Consider the following 18,533-nt stretch of genomic DNA (forward strand, 5'->3'; position numbering starts at 1 on the left):
ATCGAAAGCATTCTAAGAATGCGGTCACATATATTCAAGAGTAATATAGAGTAGTGTTGAAGAGATGCAATTCGGTCTGCTGGAATTCTAAGCTAAGTGTAAAGTTCTGGTAGGATTAAGTTTGTAATTACTTAGAGCCTATATACCCCACACTAAAAAACCAGACTATTGATGGGGTGTCTATGAACTGGCTTGTCCTTTCTTGTGTTTATCTCTCAGAAATACACATGTTCATTGCTGATGACCAAGTATTTTCTTAACATTGCTTTAAGTTTGGTGCATTATCATAGGAGTACCTCAGTTAAGTGACGTTAAGAATACCATAGAACAGATGCCCATCTGTCTCGCCTTTAACTGAACATGGGGAGACAGGGAGCTCATGGACAGCTTTTCCAAGAAATAGAACAAATAGAAAATTGAGTATGGTGATCTATACCCATGCTTTGTTTTTCTTCTAAGTTCTTCATGCATGAAGGAAGATTTGCTGGAGATGCAAAGAAGCATTTCACCAGGATCTAATTCTTTCTGAGGATGAACCATCATAGGCTGTGCAACTATGTCGCAACACAAGTGCTCATATTTCAGCAAGACCGATGAATAGCTGAGCTTTCACTTGGTCATTCACAAATCATCACCCTGAGGCAGGTGACAAAGTTAACTGTGGAGAACCTGCACGTTGGGCACAAGCTTCTCTGAGCCACACTCATCTTGCAAATGTGGACTCTGAGCCCCAGGGGAACATCACCGCAGCAGCAAATGCAGAGGTTTATCAGCAACTTGGTGAAGCTTTGTAGAACCTGCATGAGCCCAAACCTCCATTAAGGCAGAGTTCATGGAGCAGCCCGACTCCAAACATGCGAACTGATGGGAGGGAATGTGAAAGGCTGAATTCACTGGCACGTTCTTTGGAGCTTTAACAACGTCTGTCATATGGGTTATAGTCCATGCTCACAACGGTACAAACTTTGAGTATCATTGTGTCTCTCTCTTCAAACACGCTACTTGTTAGTTTTTCCATGGTCTCATGACTGTAAGAAGGCTGGCGTACAACCAACTGATGGGACTGAGGAAAAGATTAAAGATAAAAGAAGGCATCCCCAGTGTTAATACCACATTCTACATAATACTTTCTATTCTCCTTCATCTTCCTCTAGCTCAGACACCAGTGTAGGTGCTACAGACTTTGTCAGGACCCTTCGCTTCCAAACCTCTGAGATGATGGACCTTTCACATCTCAGCAGTCCAGGCAAAGGCCTAAACAATCGGTCTTTGCCTTCCAATAATTGTAAAAGGAAGCAGCAAAGAATCCAGATTAAAGCAAATGGTGATTCATCATAGGAAGGTAGGTAGTTAATTCTGTTATTTATCTATGATTCAGAATGCTTATTTATCTACTCCCACATTCTGAGCTTTGTTTCATTCTGCCTGCTAGCCTGTTTCATGGTAAATATCAAAGCATGACCACACCTACTGGGTGAATATACAGTGGCTGGATGTGCAGTTCAGCGAACTCTTTATGCAAAGTGTAGGACAGCAAGTAGCGATACTGGGAGCATTCACCCATTATTTGTTCAAACCAGAATAATCAGTTGAATCATTTGGTGATATCTGAAGATACCCAATAGGCAATGTAGTTTTCTCTCATCTGCGAGTCTTTCAACTGTCCATTGCATGCTCAGTGAAACCTGGCATTATAATTCTGCACACCCAAAATGGAAGTATGAGAGAGTGCACCCTGACCCATTCAGCACCTGAAGTGCTTTTCCTGTACCATTTGAATCTGTGATGCTCCCTGCATCATGCTAAGCCAGACTGCTGCTGTAAACATTGAACCTTTATTGCGATTAGGCCATTTGAATTTAAAAAGCCAATATCAAGTGCTCCTTAATCTTATTATTTTTGCAACCTCAGGGATGGGGTTGTCAAATTCGAAATAATCTACACATCAAATGAAAATCCCTTCATTCCCATGTAACTGCGATGCTAAACAATAAGTTGATTGACAGTTTAGCTGCCTCAATAATAATTCCACTAAGCGCCACAGTGACTCCCAGCCTATCACAGCTCATTAAACCTGGAGATGGATATGACAGAGAAACATCTCTCCTGTTTCAAATATAACAAAATCTGTAGATGCTGGAAATCCAAAGCAACACACACACACAACAGGCCAGAGGAACTCAGCAGGTCAAGCAGCATCTGTGGAAAAGAGGGAACAGTCGATGTTTCGGGCCGAGACCCTTCTTCAGGACTGATGAAGTGTTTTGGCCCAAAACGTTGCCTGCTTACTCTTTTCCGGAGATGCAGAGTTCCCCCAGCATATTGTGTGTGTTGCATCTCTTCCGTTGTTGCATCCTATCCTGCTTCAGATCTTGTGTGTTCATCCTACATCCCAAACAGCCATATAAAAAAGGATTGCTATATGCCAGACAGTTAGTAGGCTTTGGCATTTCTACTGGTATCCACTAATCTAGACTTTGATTCTCTTGGCCTTCACAACATCATTTACTCAATAAAGTAATCAAACCCAGACAATTCATTGAGATTCAAGTTCACACAGTGTCAAAAGAGCAGCTGACCAACAATGAGATGACAGGACCACATTATAGAGCTATAGAAAGAAGCAACAGAAAACCAGGAAGACTGTTAGAATAAGAAATTGTTTCAAAGGTTTGGTTTAAAAAAAAACTTGCTTTTATAGAGCACCATTAATATTGTAAAACAACCCAGGTTGCTTGACAGGAACACAATCAAACACAATTTAACACTAATTCATATAAGGAGACGCGAGGATATGTGATTCGAGTTAAAAAGAGAGAGGCAATTTATTCTGTAGAGAGAGTACAAGAGTCAGTTTACATTGGGAAACTAAAGGCAACATTCATAAAAATTTGGTAGACAAGAGGCCATATTTGCAGGAACATAGAGGGTGTAGGAATTGAGGAGGTTGTACTGACAAGGTGCAGCAGGAATATGGAGGGAATCAAAAGTAAAGCTGAGAATTTTGACATTGAAACTCAAGTTAAATTCTAAAGGAAAATCGCAAGTGCAAGGGAATGAATTGAAAGTTCTGCCTCAAAGATAAGGATAGGAAAAATATGTATTGAATAAAACAAAAAGAATGCATTTTACCAGATAAATATAACAAAGTGACAACTTCAAAGATCAAAATCAGATTAAAACCTAAATTGAAATTGAAATATGAGAACCCACCAGCAGAAACATGGAAGACTGGATTTGGAACAACTCTGTATTAAATGAGTGGTACACTCGTTTGTTAAATGTGTGTTACACTGGTTTGTTAAATGCACCTACCTTGGAAAAAGCTCTTTACTCGAAGGTAGCTGACACTCAGGCGAAGAACTGAAAGTTTATCCAATTTGGAAATAATATCAGGTGAAAATGGCAGGAGACTGGCCAGGTGGTCTAACTCAGCGTTCAGACGATCTCGATGTCTCTTGGATGGATTAGACTTTGCACTGGTCGGTGTTGACTTGCTGTTTAAAACATAATGGAAAAAGCGATAGTTACTTGGAGAATGCAACTGCCTTATAAATTGAGTGAAGACTAAAACATAAATCTAGGTACTGAAGAGCTCGTTGGTTGGCATAAACAAGGTGCTTGCTTGCTGAAAATAGTGTCATTAGTGTTTCTACATTATGACTACATTGAAGGTACTAGGATTAGGGAAAGTGAAGGTTAAATTTTAGAGGGATTACTAAATAAAAAAAGATTGGTGGAGGTTCCTAGATGACATAAATTTGCCTCACATTTCCAAATTCTCCTGTTAGTTTGCTAACACAAAAACACCTCATCTTGTCAGATAATTCATTTCTACTCTTGTTCAGTTCTAAACCCCGTTTAGCCTTTAACTTTATCTCTCCTCATTTAATTTCTCTTTTCCTTCAAATAGTCCCAAACTTTCCGTTTAATCCTTGCTACTCCCCAGCTCTGCACTTATGTAAGAAAAAGGTTAGCCTCAGTAGAGTTCCACTGTAGAGTCACTGACAGCAAGGCAGCAGGCATTTTGACTGACAGACTGTTGCTGCGAAATTTAGTAGTATTCCAGGTGTAAGGTACTATATACTACTAAACTGGCTTTGTTCACGCAAAGCCTATCCTTCACTTTCAAAGGAATCAGCTGGGTCTGTGTCTGAGTTCTGCTCAGAAGAAGACTCGTAGGGAGTACACAGGGTGCTGTGGATTAGACAGAGAACTTGCTCCAGTTGTTTGGTAGAAATGAAAACTGACTGAAAGATGGATAGACTGTGAAGGGAAGGGGACTAGGGTCAATAGTCAAGGGCTAGAACTGGTAGACAGGCAGTTAGGTTGGCTTTGTATGGAATGGCTGTCAATGGCTGCAATCCTATAATCTTGGGAGTGCAGAATAAGTGGCTGGGATGGGAATTGTGTTATTTCAGCAGACTGTTAGGCAAGGGTATAGGATTGGTCAAGACTGGGAGTGAAAGCCCAACACCTTCATTAATGGGGATCCAACTGAGTAGGGTCTTTGGAGGCAGTCTGTATCAGATGGGGAAGGTCCACGTAAACTCAAACTGAATTGAAATTGTATCCAAAGGAATAGGCATATCAAACTATAGAACCAGACATATTTAGATCTATAGAAGAACTTTGATAAGGTGTCTTAAGGCTTTCAATCTTATTACCTGAATAACCAAAACCAATGCATGTGGACAGTATTGTACAGGTGTGTACTGAGAGATGGTTATTGGGCAGTAAATGACTCATTTCGCTTGAGTACATTCAAAGCTCAAAGTTCAAAGTAAACTTATTAGCTAAGTATAGTTCCTATAAAGAGTATTCACCCCCCTGGAAGTTTGCAGGTTTTATTGTTTTACAACATCGAATCACAGTAGATTTAATTTGGCTTTTTTGACACTGATCAACAGAAAGACACTCTAGTCCCAAAGTGAAAATAGATTTCTACAAAGTGATCTAAATTAATTACAAATATAAAACACAAAATAATTGATTGCATGAGTATTCATCCTCTTCAAGTCAGTATTTAGGAGATGCACCTTTGACAGCAATTCCAGCCTAAAGTCTGTGTGGGTAGATCTCTATCAGCTTTGCACATCTGGACACTGCAATGTTGCCTACATTCCTCTTTACAAAATGGCTCGAGCTCTATCAGATTGCATGGGGATCGTGAGTGAACAGCCCTTTTCAAGTCCAGCCTCAAATTCTCAATTGGATTGAGATCTGGACACTGACTTGGCCACTTCAGGACATTAATTTTGTTGTTTTTAAGCCATTCCTGTGTAGCTTTGGCTTTATGCTTGGGGTCATTGACTTGCTGGAAAGCAAATCTTCTCCCAAGTCACAGTTCCCTTGCAGTCTGCATCAGGTTTTCCTCCAGGATTTCCCCGTATTTTGCTGCATTCATTTTACCCTCTACCTTCACAAGCCTTCCAGGGCCTGCTGCAGTGAAGCATCCCCACAGCATGATGCAGCCACCACCATGCTTCACAGAAGGGATGGAGTGTTTTTGATGATGTGAGGTGTTCGGCTTACATTAAACGTAGCCTTTAGTCTGATGGCCAAATTTGGTTTCATCAGACCATAAATGGAACCTTTTTCCAGCTGACTTCAGAGTCTCCCACATGCCTTCTGGTAAACTCTAGCTGAGATTTCATGTGAGTTTTTTTCAAAAATGGCTTTCCCTTTGCCACTATCCCATAAAGCAGTGACTGGTGAAGCACCCAGGCAACAGCTGTTGTATGCACAGTCTCTCCCATCTCAGCCACTGAAGCTTGTAGCTCCTCCAGAGTTGTCATAGATCTCTTGGTGGCCTCCCTCAGATAGAGGTGTATTTTTACTACAATCAGTCGAAACACCCTGAATGCACACGATGATCCCCATTTAACTAATTATGTGACTTCTAAAAGCAATTGGCTGCACCAGTGATGATTTGGTGTCATACTAAAGGCGGGGGGGGGGGGGGGAATGCTTATGCAATCAATTATTTTGTGTTTTATATTTGTAATTAATTTAGGTCACTTTGTAGAGATCTGTTTTCACTTTGACGCAGAGTCTTTTTCTGTTGACCTATATCAAAAAAGCCAAATTAAATCCATTATGATTCAATGTTGTAAGGCAATAAAACATGAAAACTTCCGGGGGGAAGAATACTTTTTATAGTACATATATGTCACCATATACAACCCTGAGATTCAATTTCTTGTTGGCATACTCAATAAATCCAATAACCATAACAGAATCAATGAAAGAGCGTACCAATATGGTGGCCAACCAGTGTGCAAAGGACAACATATAGAAAATACAAAAAAAAATAAGTAAATATGCAATAAATATTGAGAACATGAGTTGAAGAGTCCTTGAAAGTGAGTTGTGAGATGTTGCAGGAATTTATGCTGTGGCTCAGACTATTCAAAATTCCTTTTAAAATTCCTTTATTTTTGATAAGATATGGTATGCTGAAGATATGAAGTTTGATTGCTTTGTGACTGTGAACAGGATTAGAGAGCTTTCAAGGGGATATAGGGAGGTTAAAAGAATAACTGAGAAAATAGCATTTAGAATGTAATGTAGAAAATGTGAGGCCATCAGTTTCCACAGAAAAGGATTAAATTTTGGAATATTTTATAAACGGTGAGGGATTGAAAAACTGCGGTTTTCAGAGGACTTGAGCTGCCTTTATGCATGAACTATTGAAAGTCAACATACAAAATTTCTACAGGACTTGACATAGTAGCTGAAGGGATGAGATTACTGTTGGGTGGAGCAGGGTACAGCTTTTAAATTCAGGATGGTGTGAAATGTCTTCTCTAGAGAAAAGCAATTCTTTGGAAATTGAAAGAGAGTTGTGGGGGGCTCAGATCCAGAATATATTCAAGACAAGGGATAGAAAGCTTTTTTGCATATTAAAGGAATCAATGAGTTAGTGATACTGAGGTAAAAGATCTGCCATGATTTTACAGCATGGTGGAATAAATGTGAAGAGCCAAATGACCTACTGCTGCTTCTACTTATATCATTCTTATGAAGCTTTACAAACATTGTGAAAGTTTAAATTTGCACAAGTTTTTGAAGATGTACAGAATTAAATTTTAAACAAGTGGATTCCAACTGTTTGATGCATGATTTTAGATGCCTCTGCATATGTCCAGATTCTTCTCCATATTACTGTATCAAATTCAAGGAAGTGAGAACTCAGGTAGTTGTGGAGTAATTACCAGCCTCCTCTATTGCCACATTAAAGCCAAACTTAGATTGGAGGTGCAACAACTCAAATTCCATCTGGATAGCCTCCAACCTGATGGCATGAATGAAAATTTCTCTAACTCCGGCAATTACTGCCCCCTCCCCACACCCCTCTTTATTTCCTTCCCCATCCTCTCTTTTTCTATTTCCCATTCTGGTTATCTACTCAACCTTTTTCTTCTCTACCCCATGACCTGCCCCATCACCTCCTCATTCTCTTTTCTTCATGATCCACTGTCCTCTGCTGTTAGATTCCCCCTTCTTCAGCCCTTTACTTCTTCCACCCATCACCTTCCAGCTTGTTACATCATCCCCTGCCCCATCTACCACCTTCACCCTCAACTGGTCTCACCTCTCACCTACCAGCTTATACACCTCACCTTCTCAGCTGGATCCTGTTCCCTTTCTTTCCAGTCCTGATGAAGGGTCTGAGCCCAAAACATCGACAATTCCCCTCAATAGGTGCTACCTGACCTGATTTCTTCCAGCATTTTGTGTGTACTGCACAGAGCCATAGATCTGTCCAGAAGAGAAAAAGACCTTCAACATACTGTGTATGTGCTGAACATTTTGGCCACCGTCACTAATCTTATTTGCTCACATTAGATCTGTCTCCTTGCCTATTCGAGAGACTATCTAAATATTTCTATGAAGGAGAATGTCATTTGTCCCTATCTCACTAATCTCAACAAGATAGTGAAGATCAAAATCAACTTCAATGGCTATGTCACAAAAAAAACTTGAAATGTATCTCAAAAATAGAATAGTGAGGGCACTCAAGAAACTATCGCCTCCTCAGATTGCAGGGAATGAACAAGAGAACAGGTACTTCACTACATTGCCTAGTATTTAAAAGATACTTAAACAGGTCTTCATAATCTATAGATTCCATCACAAAAGAGCAAGGTAAGTGTTAACAGACAAGGTAGACTTCTATAGCACCACACCTGTTGACGGTAGACTCCACCAACTGCTACATTTGGAGTGCTACATAATGTACCCAAGTCATTCTGTGGTCTGAACCAGTCTACATGCATAAAGCTAAACAGCTGAGTTGGCAATATATAGCAGAGAAAGTTATCTTACTATCGTGGGATGGAAGAACCAACTTAGAAGAAAAGAAATAACTTTATTCTGGTTCCCCTCTTACTCCTCTTCTCCTCACCGGCATATCACCTCCCTCTGGTGTCCCTCCTGCTTCCTCTTCTCCCAAGGTCTACTCTTCTTTCCTATCAGATTCCTTTTTCTTCAGCTGTTTACCTTTTCCACCTATCAGCTCTCAGCTTCTTACTTCATCCTCCCCCCTGCCCCACCAACCCTTCAGGCTTCAGCCATCACCAGTGAGCTTGGGCTCCTATTCGTCCTCCCAGCTTCTCATTCTGGATTCTTCCCCCTTCTTTTCCCGTCCTGACGAAGGGCATTGGTCTAAAACATCGACCGTGTATTTCTTTCCACCGACGCTCCCTGACCCGTGGAGTTCCACCAGCATTTTGTGTTACTCCGGATTTCCAATATCTGCAGAATCTCTTGTGTTTGTAACTTGTATTAACATACGGTAGAATCTCACACAAGTGCAGGAGCTGTCAAAGGATGCTACAGACCAAAAAGTACTTTTCAAATGTCACCACTTTGACAATACTGGTTTAGGATTTAGCTGCCTAGTTCTATGACTACCCTGACGGTTGCTCTGTAGGAGACTGAAGGCTAGCATCCAGCTTTCCTGACGATGCTGCCAAGCATCATTTTTTTCTGGGTCATGTTTGTAAGACATAAACCCGTAAATGAGATCGGCGGGAATAATATATTTTCTGTGCATGCACTGTTACAAGAATAAATGAACAAGTTAGCAAAAATTCACTCTGATGGATCACCTTAACTCAGCATAAAAAAACACTAATTCCCTCACCGCCATTCAGGGCCCCAGACAGTCCTTCCAGGTGAGGCGACCCTTCACCTGTGAGTCAGCTGGGGTGATATACTGCGTCCGGTGCTCCCGGTGCGGCCTTCTATATATTGGCAAGACCCGATGCAGACTGGGAGACCGTTTTGCTGAACACCTACACTCTGTCCGCCAGAGAAAGCAGGATCCCCCAGTGGCCACACATTTTAATTCCACATCCCATTCCCATTCTGACATGTCTATCCACGGCCTCCTCTACTGTAAAGATGAAGCCACACTCAAGTTGGAGGAGCAACACCTTATATTCCGTCTGGGTAGCCTCCAACCTGATGGCATGAACATTGACTTCTCAAACTTCCGCTAATGCCCCACCTCCCCCTCGTACCCCATCCATTATTTATTTATTTATATACACACATTATTTTTCTCTCTTTCCTTTTTCTCTCTCTGTCCCTCTCACTATACCCCTTGCCCACCCTCTGGGCTTTCCCCCCTCCCCCTTTTCCTTCTCCCTAGGCCTCCTGTCCCATGATCCTCTCGTATCCCTTTTGCCAATCACCTGTCCAGCTCTTGGCTTCATCCCTCCCCCTCCTGTCTTCTCCTATCATTTTGCATCTCCCCCTCCCCCTCCCATTTTCAAATCCCTTACTCACTCTTCCTTCAGTTAGTCCTGACGAAGGGTCTTGGCCCGAAACGTCGACTGCACCTCTTCCTAGAGATGCTGCCTGGCCTGCTGCGTTCACCAGCAACTTTTATGTGTGTTACTAATTCCCTTTGCAGTTCCTGCAATACAGGAAAGTTGTAAACCCCTGGACTGCTTTGTTTCTTTTTGGTTTCTGTGATCAGACTTTAGAGAGCTTCTTTATATCAGTAAACCACATAGATCAAAAGAAATTTTCAAATCTTTTCCAGAAAATAGAAAGCATCATTATAATCAACACACACTGTAACAGCCTGCCTACTGACTATATGGATAATCAGGGAAAACAGCTCTGCATCGTGCATTGAGCTGTTTGATATGGTACAGTGGTAGTACACTTCAGTTAGACTAAAGGTGCAGTGTTTGATCCTAATTCCAGAGACCTGAGCATATATTCCTGCTGACACTCAGTGCAGTATGAAGGTGTTGGCTACTGCAGCAATTTACACCCTTCAAACAGCAACAAACTGTCATGTTTAAGTGTTGCAATTCAATCTGAATGAAAAACAAAAAATTACAATTCGGGACTTTTTGCAAGTTGCACAAGACCTGTGATTTTCCTCTTAACTCTGGCATCACACAGGAGCGGTGGAAGGCAACGCAGGCTGAGTGCTGATTCTGGGATTTTCTTCCTGTGCATATGTACCTGATGATACTTGCTAAAGCAGGCCCCCATGATGCTGGCGAAACCTCAGCCACAGGAAATGAGCTGATCTCAAGCTGTAGTGTCATCTTCAGAAAAACCCAGCCCAATGAAATCCCCTTCAAGCCCAGCCCAGCCCAGCCCAGCCCAGCCCATACCACAAAGCCCTAGAAGATGACCCTCCCCACCCCTAAGAGCACACTCCTTCTCTGGGCCACCCAGCCCAGCCATCCCAGCAAGATCAGCCATCAAAAAATCTGCTGATCTGATCAACTTCGGCCACCCCACTTCCGATTCTATCGGTGAAATGCTGTGGACTTTGGAGGTGCTGCAAGTTAGTGTGTGATTTTCCTCTTGGTTCCTCATGCCTTAAAGGATGGAAGCAACTGAACACGTGGCTGATACCTAACACCATTTGTCACATGCCTGAGACATTTGTGTGTACCATTCACGTGGAAGCTGGTCTGCACGGTTTGTGCAGAAGAGCACAAGGAAGTAGCAGGAGTCGGCCAAATGTCACCTCGAGTCTGTCTCACAGTTCAGTATGACATGTGTCATTTTTTTCCTCCCCTTTTTGCTTTCTTTTTGTCTTCTTTTGTTTTTTTTTAAAGTTTCCCAATACTCCATCTTCCAGGTAGGTTTTGCAATACTGTGTGCCATCTCTTATGCTTTTATGCTGTCTTTGACTTCCCTTGTCAGCTTCAGTTTCCTTAAAGTCCCTTTAGAATGCTTCTTCTGCTTTGTGATGAATTGATCCAGTGCTTTCCAAATCAAATTAAAATTTCAAGTTCAAATTAAATTGTTTTATCAGAGTACATACACATCACCATATACAACCTGAGAATCATTTTCTTATGGGCATACTCAATAAATCTATAGAATAATAACTATCAGTGAAAGGCTACCCAACTTGGGCATTAAACCAGAATGCGGAAGGCAACAAACTGTGCAAGTACAAAAAGAAAGAAATGATTATAATAAATAAGCAATAAATACTGAGAACATGAGATGACGATTCCTTGAAAGTGAGTGCATTGATTGTGGGAACATTTCATTGATGGGGCAAGTGAAATGGAGTGAAATTTTCCCCCTTGGTTCAAGAGCCTGTTGCCTGAGTGGTAGCATTTGCTCCTTAACCTGGTGGTGTAAGTCCTGAGGCTCTTGTACCTTCTTCCTGATGGCAGCAGCGAGAAGAGAGCATGTTCTGTGTGGTGGGGATCTCTGGTGATGGATGCTGCTCTTCTGCGACAGTGTTTCATGTTGATGTACTCAATGGTTACTCCCAGAAACTCCTGCCATCGCTACTCTATCATCAGCCCTGCTTGAGTCTGCTTCCAATCAACTTTGGCCAGCTTCTCCCTCCTGCTTCTGGAGTTACCTTTATTCAATTATAGCATCAATTCATCTAATATTAGCTTCTTCCTCTTAAACTGCAGGGTGAATTCTATCACCTTGTGGTCTCTGCTTCCTCTGTGTTTCTTTACCTTAAGTTCTCTAATCAAATCTGGTTCGTTAAAGAACACCCAATCCAAAATTGCCTTATGCCTGGTAGGCTTGACTATACTTCTCTAAAAAAAAATCTACAAATACCTTCCCTTCGGATCTAGTGCCATCCTGATTTTCTCAGTCGGTCTGTATATTTAAGTCTCCCCTGACCACTGTAGCATTTCCTTTTTTATGTGCCTTTTTTTTATCTCCTGTTGTAAGTGTAAAGGAGTTGGGTGCTTACTGTTCTGGTTAACAACAGATGGTGCAATCCGGGTCATATTACGATCGAGGAACGTGTTTGTAGACCGGATATTGAACTTTTTACTGTTGGACTTCGGCCATATTCCACCGAGATACAACACTGGGCGGCACGGGAGGTCATTCCTGCCTGTGGCCATCGAACGTGCAGCTCCTCCCGTGGAGAGTCAGACACCCTGAGCCAATAGACTGGTCCTGGACTTATTTTCCATCTGGCATAGTTTGCATTTTGTTGTTTGATTGTTTGTGGTTTTTAAATTGCTATATTTATGCTCTATTCTTGGTTGGTGTGGCTGTAACGAAACCCAATTTCCCTCGGGATCAATAAAGTATATCTATCTATCTATCTATCCATCTAATTTGTATACCACATCCTGGCTACTATTCTGAGGCTTATATATAATCTCCCATCAGGGTACTTTTACCCTCTTAACTCTGCCCACAAGGATTCTACATCTTCTGATTCTATTCATATCTTGCAAGGGATTTGATTTCTTTTTTTACCACCAGAGCCATCCCACCCCCTCTACACACCCGCCTGTCTTTTCAATAGGGTATACAGTATGTCTTTGGATGTTTAGCTCTGTTGGATCCTGACATTTTTGTGATCCAGAGGTTCAAAAGTCAAGAATGAGGAATAAAACTTGTTGCTTACAGCCATTACATTACGTGTTACAGGAACAAAAGAATGAATTAAAAAGAAAAGCGGAGAACAAACGATTAGAGGTCATCATATGCAAGAAAAAACTAGCTCCGACTAAAAAGGCAGCAACAATGTTCCACTGATGGAATTAACCTACAAAAAAGCTAGATTTGACTTATGAGACATCTACTCCAGAAAATTAAGAAGCTTCTTGAAAATGTCAGAAGCAGCTGTACTACAATTACTGGAAAATTGGATGAACAACCACACACAGGAGGGGTGATTGATAAGTTTGTGATCTAAGGTAGAAAGAGATAAGTTATTAACTTCAAACTTTCTGCATAATCACTCAAAGCGTTGAACTGCATGTGCATGTAACAAGAGCTGTATAACTCATCTCCTTCTACCTTAGGCCACGAACTTATCAATCACCTCTGCTGTGGACACTTTCTGGAGGTCCAAGATCTGTATGCTCCACGACCGCTGGACTAAGTGTGTAAATATAGAAGGGGACTATGTTGAAAAATAAATGTGCTAGGTTTTCTAAAATTGACTCCTCCTACCTTAGGCCACAAACTTATCAATCACCCCTCGTATATTCTACTACTACTACGTCGACTCAGGCCTAGGGGGCCGGCGTCAAGCACAATGGCCTCTCCCTCTCCCTCATCAGTGTGTTCAGTTCATCTACATTAGACGCGCCGCTGTCTGCTAGGAGCGTGTTGACCATAGTCTATATAGGTGATTATATAAAAATAGAAGCAAATATATGAAAGTTAAACTACAAGAAAAGTACAATAAAAGTACCAGTTCTACATCCTAATCTAACAGCTCCCTAGCTCTGATCTTCTTCTAGCCACAACTCTGTGCTGCAAATAATGTTGTAACTGTGATTGTTAAATGTACTATAAGCTCATGTACCTTGTTTCATGTGCTGTGTGCATTCAAATATAACACGTTTAGTCCTGTATTTACCGCCCCTCTTATCAACTTTGTCTCTGTGTTCTCTGAAGTTAAATTCTTATCCTTTTCCGGAGGAGACTTCAGTGACCCCACCTGCAATCTCCTTCCCTTTATCTGTTTATTTTCCAATCTGTTGAGCCCAGCCCCTTTCTCATATCCACAGCTCTGGTTAGGCAATTCACTAAGACCCTGATGTGATTGTATTGGGTTCCCTGTCCACAAAGCCCTAAACCCAAAAGAGGATTTTACGCCCTACCTGATATAGATGTCTACAGGTACCATTACTATAGAGGGTACCTGTAGACATCTACTCTTCAGGACTCACTTCCCTGTCTAATCTCTGTGGCAAGGCATACCTGCCAATACCCACAGCTTGAGTTGTAGGACCCCCTTCCCTACCAAGGAGGAGATACTTCCAGCTAATGAACTAGTGTAAATATAAATTATATTATTTTTAATGATACACATTTAGAGGTTTCCTAATTTATAATAGATTTTTGAGTTACAAAGAAGTTATAAGCTACGAAGTGTTTCCAAACAAGGTATAATTCTTATGAACTAAAAGAACGAGTTGCAGATGGAGTCATCTATCTCACAAACCAAGGACTGAGGAATGAATTCTAATTCTTTTTTCTGTCACCTCATTTTTCTGTCATTCTTGTCATTCCCAACAATCCCTAATGCTTCCCAATATTTGTATTGTTTTCTGCTGGATGACATCATCTGCATGTCATGTTTTCCAGATACCTTTACTGGGACAAACTAATTTCCTCAGATAGTCTAAAATAGGGGTTCCCAACCCGGCATCCAGGGAGTCTTCACTTAATGGTAGGGGTCCATGGCATAAAAAAGATTGGAACTCCTGGTCTAAAAGTTCCTGAAGACAATGGTGCAAATAACAGCTGTAGTTTTACCATAACCCCATTGTGTTGTGCTTGGCTAATGCAGGCAGGAACCCTCATGGTCACTTCACTTTGCAAACCACATTTCTTAGCAGCCAGCCCAAGTATCCTTTTCACTTCAAACCTATTTCTTCTGCAATTTATATTGAGGACTGAAGACTGGTTCTTGTTTACAACCAGAAGTTGAGCAAGGAACATGTTTTGGAAGTTTAATTTTGTAACTAACAGCTCCGACCCTTTGTAAAGGTCATGCTGCTGCAGTGGACAGTGCAAATTTCCAAAGGGTTGGTCCCAGCATTGTTCAGGTCAAGATCATCCCATCAGACAACTCCCTGCTTCCCCAATATTGGACCCAATGTCCCAAGAATTTAAACAGACTTCTCCCACATCAATCTTTGAGCCACTCATTTTGCTCTCTAATTCTATTGCTGCCATGCCAATTTGCACAATCCAGAAATTATTATTTATTTGGTTCTGCTTTTTAATTTCATCCCTAGCTGCTTAAATTCCCTTAGCAGAATTTTTTTTGTTTTCCTACCTATTGGTACTCACATGGACCACAACAAATGGATCTTTTCCCTCATCCTTCAAATTCCTCTGTAGTTCAGAGAAGATGTTCCAAACCTGGGCATCAGACAGGCAACACAACCTTCAGGGCTGTTGATCCTTGAGACAGAGAATTGTGCCTACTCCCCTGATTATATTTCCTCTTCCCTCCAGCATCTCGAATGGCTCCCTGAATCATGATGCCATTAAAAGAGATAGTGGAATGAGTTGGAAAGTTTTTGGAGTACTTTAGGCAGGATAAATAGAATAAGAAAAAGGGAGCAGGAAAAGTACACTCAGCTTGTTGATCCTGAACCCACATTCTGTTAGATCCTAGCTGATCTGCCTCTTGGATTAATTTACTCATCCTGGTTCAGTTATTCTCAATATCCACATATAACGTAAATCTATTAATCCTAGATTACTTGCTAGGAAAGAAAATGCCTCACAGATATCAGTTTGAAAACTCATTGGGAGGGAACAGTTCAGAAAAGGCTGCATGGAAGAGATTTCATTTTAATTGCTATTGTTTTACATGATTGTTTTAGTAAACTTAGCCCGAGCAGTTTTAACTATACTGTTAGGGTTCAAATCAGAGATACCCTAAGAAAGTTTTCTTACTCTCCAGATTTTAAAATTATATTAAACAAGTCCCAAAATAGCATGTCTCAAAGGTAAGATAATGCTCTAAATAAAAAGTCATTGAAATTTTACTTGGGGTATAGAGTGGGAGATGTAAGAAAGGAAGCTGCTAGACAGATATGAAAACTTAAATGGCTAATTATTGTCAATTGGGGAAGCAATCAACTCTTCAGTCAACGTATACACAAGTCCAAACCATCATCAGTGTTGAGGAGGGCAAAAAGTATTATGAATATATATATTTTATGAATCTTTGTATAAACATTTTGGAAGTAATTCAGACTATATTTGAAAATAAGGAAACAGAATCCAAGATTAGATGACAAATGCTTTTGTCTATCATGTTTAACTATTCAAAAACAAGGTACTTGTTTCATAATCTCTTAAAGATGTGGGATTGGCTGAGAGCTTATGAGTCAACTGAGTTTAACTAAGGAATGTTACTGGGAACCCAGAAAATTGTTCTGCCACTGAACTCTCCATATCAGTTACCATGGGGGTGTGGGAATATAATATTAAAAGTGGTATTAGGAATTGATCCAAAGTATCAGGTATCCATCCCATTCCTCCAAGTGGATAAACTCCACAATCACTGCTGAATCTGCAGTGGAGATTTGTCCTTCGAACATTGGTTGAGTTTTGAAGTAGAAGATTGCAGCCATGCATTGACTTTATATATTGGCACTACTTACAAAGGCATCAGATTAGCTATAAGTTATTCAATACTAGGTGATAACAATCTTCATAAACTAGATACTTTTCAATAAACTGGAATTTGCAAGTGATTTAAAAAAAACAAATTGTTAAATCTAGGCCAAGGTATCAAATCTGCACCAAGACATTCTGAAGCTAAGTCTACAATTTGTAAAGAAATAATTTGCACACAAGGGAAACATTTACTGTGTTGGAGCTTGGTAGACGTAAATATGAAAATAATTTCTATTTGTTGTTCCTGGAATATGAAGTACAGCAATGAGTTCTACAATGACCATCTACTGCTAAACCGTGGTAAAAAATAGGAAGAATGTATTCTCACTTTCTGTTATCCACAGCTGCATAAAGCTGGACAGACTATAATTTTTCACTATCCATAATTCAGCAATAAAATGCAAGTTCCCTCAAACATTGGAATAAACATTTTCCTGTAATTTCTTGGAATCCGGTGGGTGAGTTTCTAGATGTCATGATTTTGGTGAACATACTAGGAACGGGCTTATGCCTTATCAGAGCAAACATGATAAGAGATTTGACAGAAAAGGAAGTAGTCTTCTTCATTTGGAGTCCAGGCTACTTAGGAGCATGAAACTAGCTATAGTTTTCTCACCTTGTCTGAGAAATGAAAATATATCTACTTTCATAAGAGTCCAGGAGCTGAGATCTTACAATACAAAATTGACACTGAATTGTCTTCTACGCTGGGGTGTATGCAAGAACAGAAATAATCGACGATGAGATTGTAATTGCTGAACATACAAACTCAGAAAATGAGAAATCAAGGAGAAGTTTCGTTCTACAAAAAAATAGTTAGAATGTGGAACTTGTTTCCATGTGGAGTGATTGAGGTGAATAGCATTTATTCACTTAAAGGGAAGCTGCTTGAGGAAGAAAGTAGCAGAAATATTTTGTGATGTAAAGATTTGGAGGAGAATCATGTGGAAAATATAACACTGGCATACACCAGTTGGGCTGAGAGACTTGCTTGTGTGTAAGTTTTATGTAATGAGGTTGTGAATTCACAAAGTTAAATTCTGTTTTATACTCTTTAAATTAGTTCCATTAAATGTAATGGAACAGAATGCAATGCTGGCATGCATATACATATAATCACCTTATTTCTGGTAATTTATCTGCAATGATTACACACCCTTTCATTAAAAATTTCTCAAAATTTCTCAAACAGTCAAGTCGTGTTACAGGACTATAGTGTTACAGTGTTCACTTGAATGCTACTGCTCATTTAGACCTTTTGTTTGCAGTATTCTTTATCAAGAATGGTTTGAATTGAAAGCAATATGTGTAATGGGCAAGGAGAAAACACACATGGATATCTTACAAATTCAAAGTAAATGGGCTTGTGGTCACCATATTAGGGATGAGTATACTGCAATTTTGTGAATATTTAGACCAGAAAGAACCTGTCTTAGAAGTTAATTCAGATGAAATAGACAGTTTTTACAAACCAGGGAAACCCGATAGGGCAAAATTACAGTCAACAGGATGAGCTGCAATGTAAAAGGGGGACAAAATCGAAAAAGATAATGAATACAAGACTGAAGGTGTTAAATTTGAATGCATGCAGAATACAAAATAAGGTAGATGAACTTGTAACACAGTTACAGATTGGTATGTGTGACGTGGGCATCACTGAATCATGGCTGAAAGAAGATCATAGCTGGGAGCTTAACGTACAAGGATACACATTGTATCAAAGGGACAGGCAGAGGGGGTGGTGCTGCTTTGTTGGTAAAAAACAGAAAGAGATGACATAGGATTGGAAGGTGTAGAATAGTTGTGGGCAGAGCTAAGAAACTGCAAGGGTAAAAGGACCCTGATGGGAGGACCTCTGAACAGTAGCAAAGATGTGGTCTACAAATTAAACAGGA

The 18,533-nt window shown here is 40.4% G+C and overlaps 1 protein-coding gene across 11 annotated transcripts in view; it reads right to left on the minus strand.

Moving 5' to 3' along the window:
• Nucleotides 1–18,533, minus strand: part of LOC134357955 (aryl hydrocarbon receptor-like) — a 196,967-nt gene that overhangs the window by 166,052 nt on the left and 12,382 nt on the right. For 8 of the 11 annotated variants that reach the window (XM_063069776.1, XM_063069766.1, XM_063069769.1 and 5 more), the window contains one exon: nucleotides 3,316–3,497. In XM_063069776.1, the coding sequence (XP_062925846.1) occupies nucleotides 3,316–3,497 (182 nt within the window). Of the gene's footprint in view, nucleotides 1–3,315; nucleotides 3,498–9,798; nucleotides 9,929–18,533 lie in introns of those variants that run through there. The other 3 variants (XM_063069771.1, XM_063069773.1, XM_063069770.1) reach the window with 2 other exon arrangements.

Source organism: Mobula hypostoma, chromosome 17, assembly GCF_963921235.1.
Source record: "Mobula hypostoma chromosome 17, sMobHyp1.1, whole genome shotgun sequence".
NCBI classification, from domain to species: domain Eukaryota; kingdom Metazoa; phylum Chordata; class Chondrichthyes; order Myliobatiformes; family Myliobatidae; genus Mobula; species Mobula hypostoma.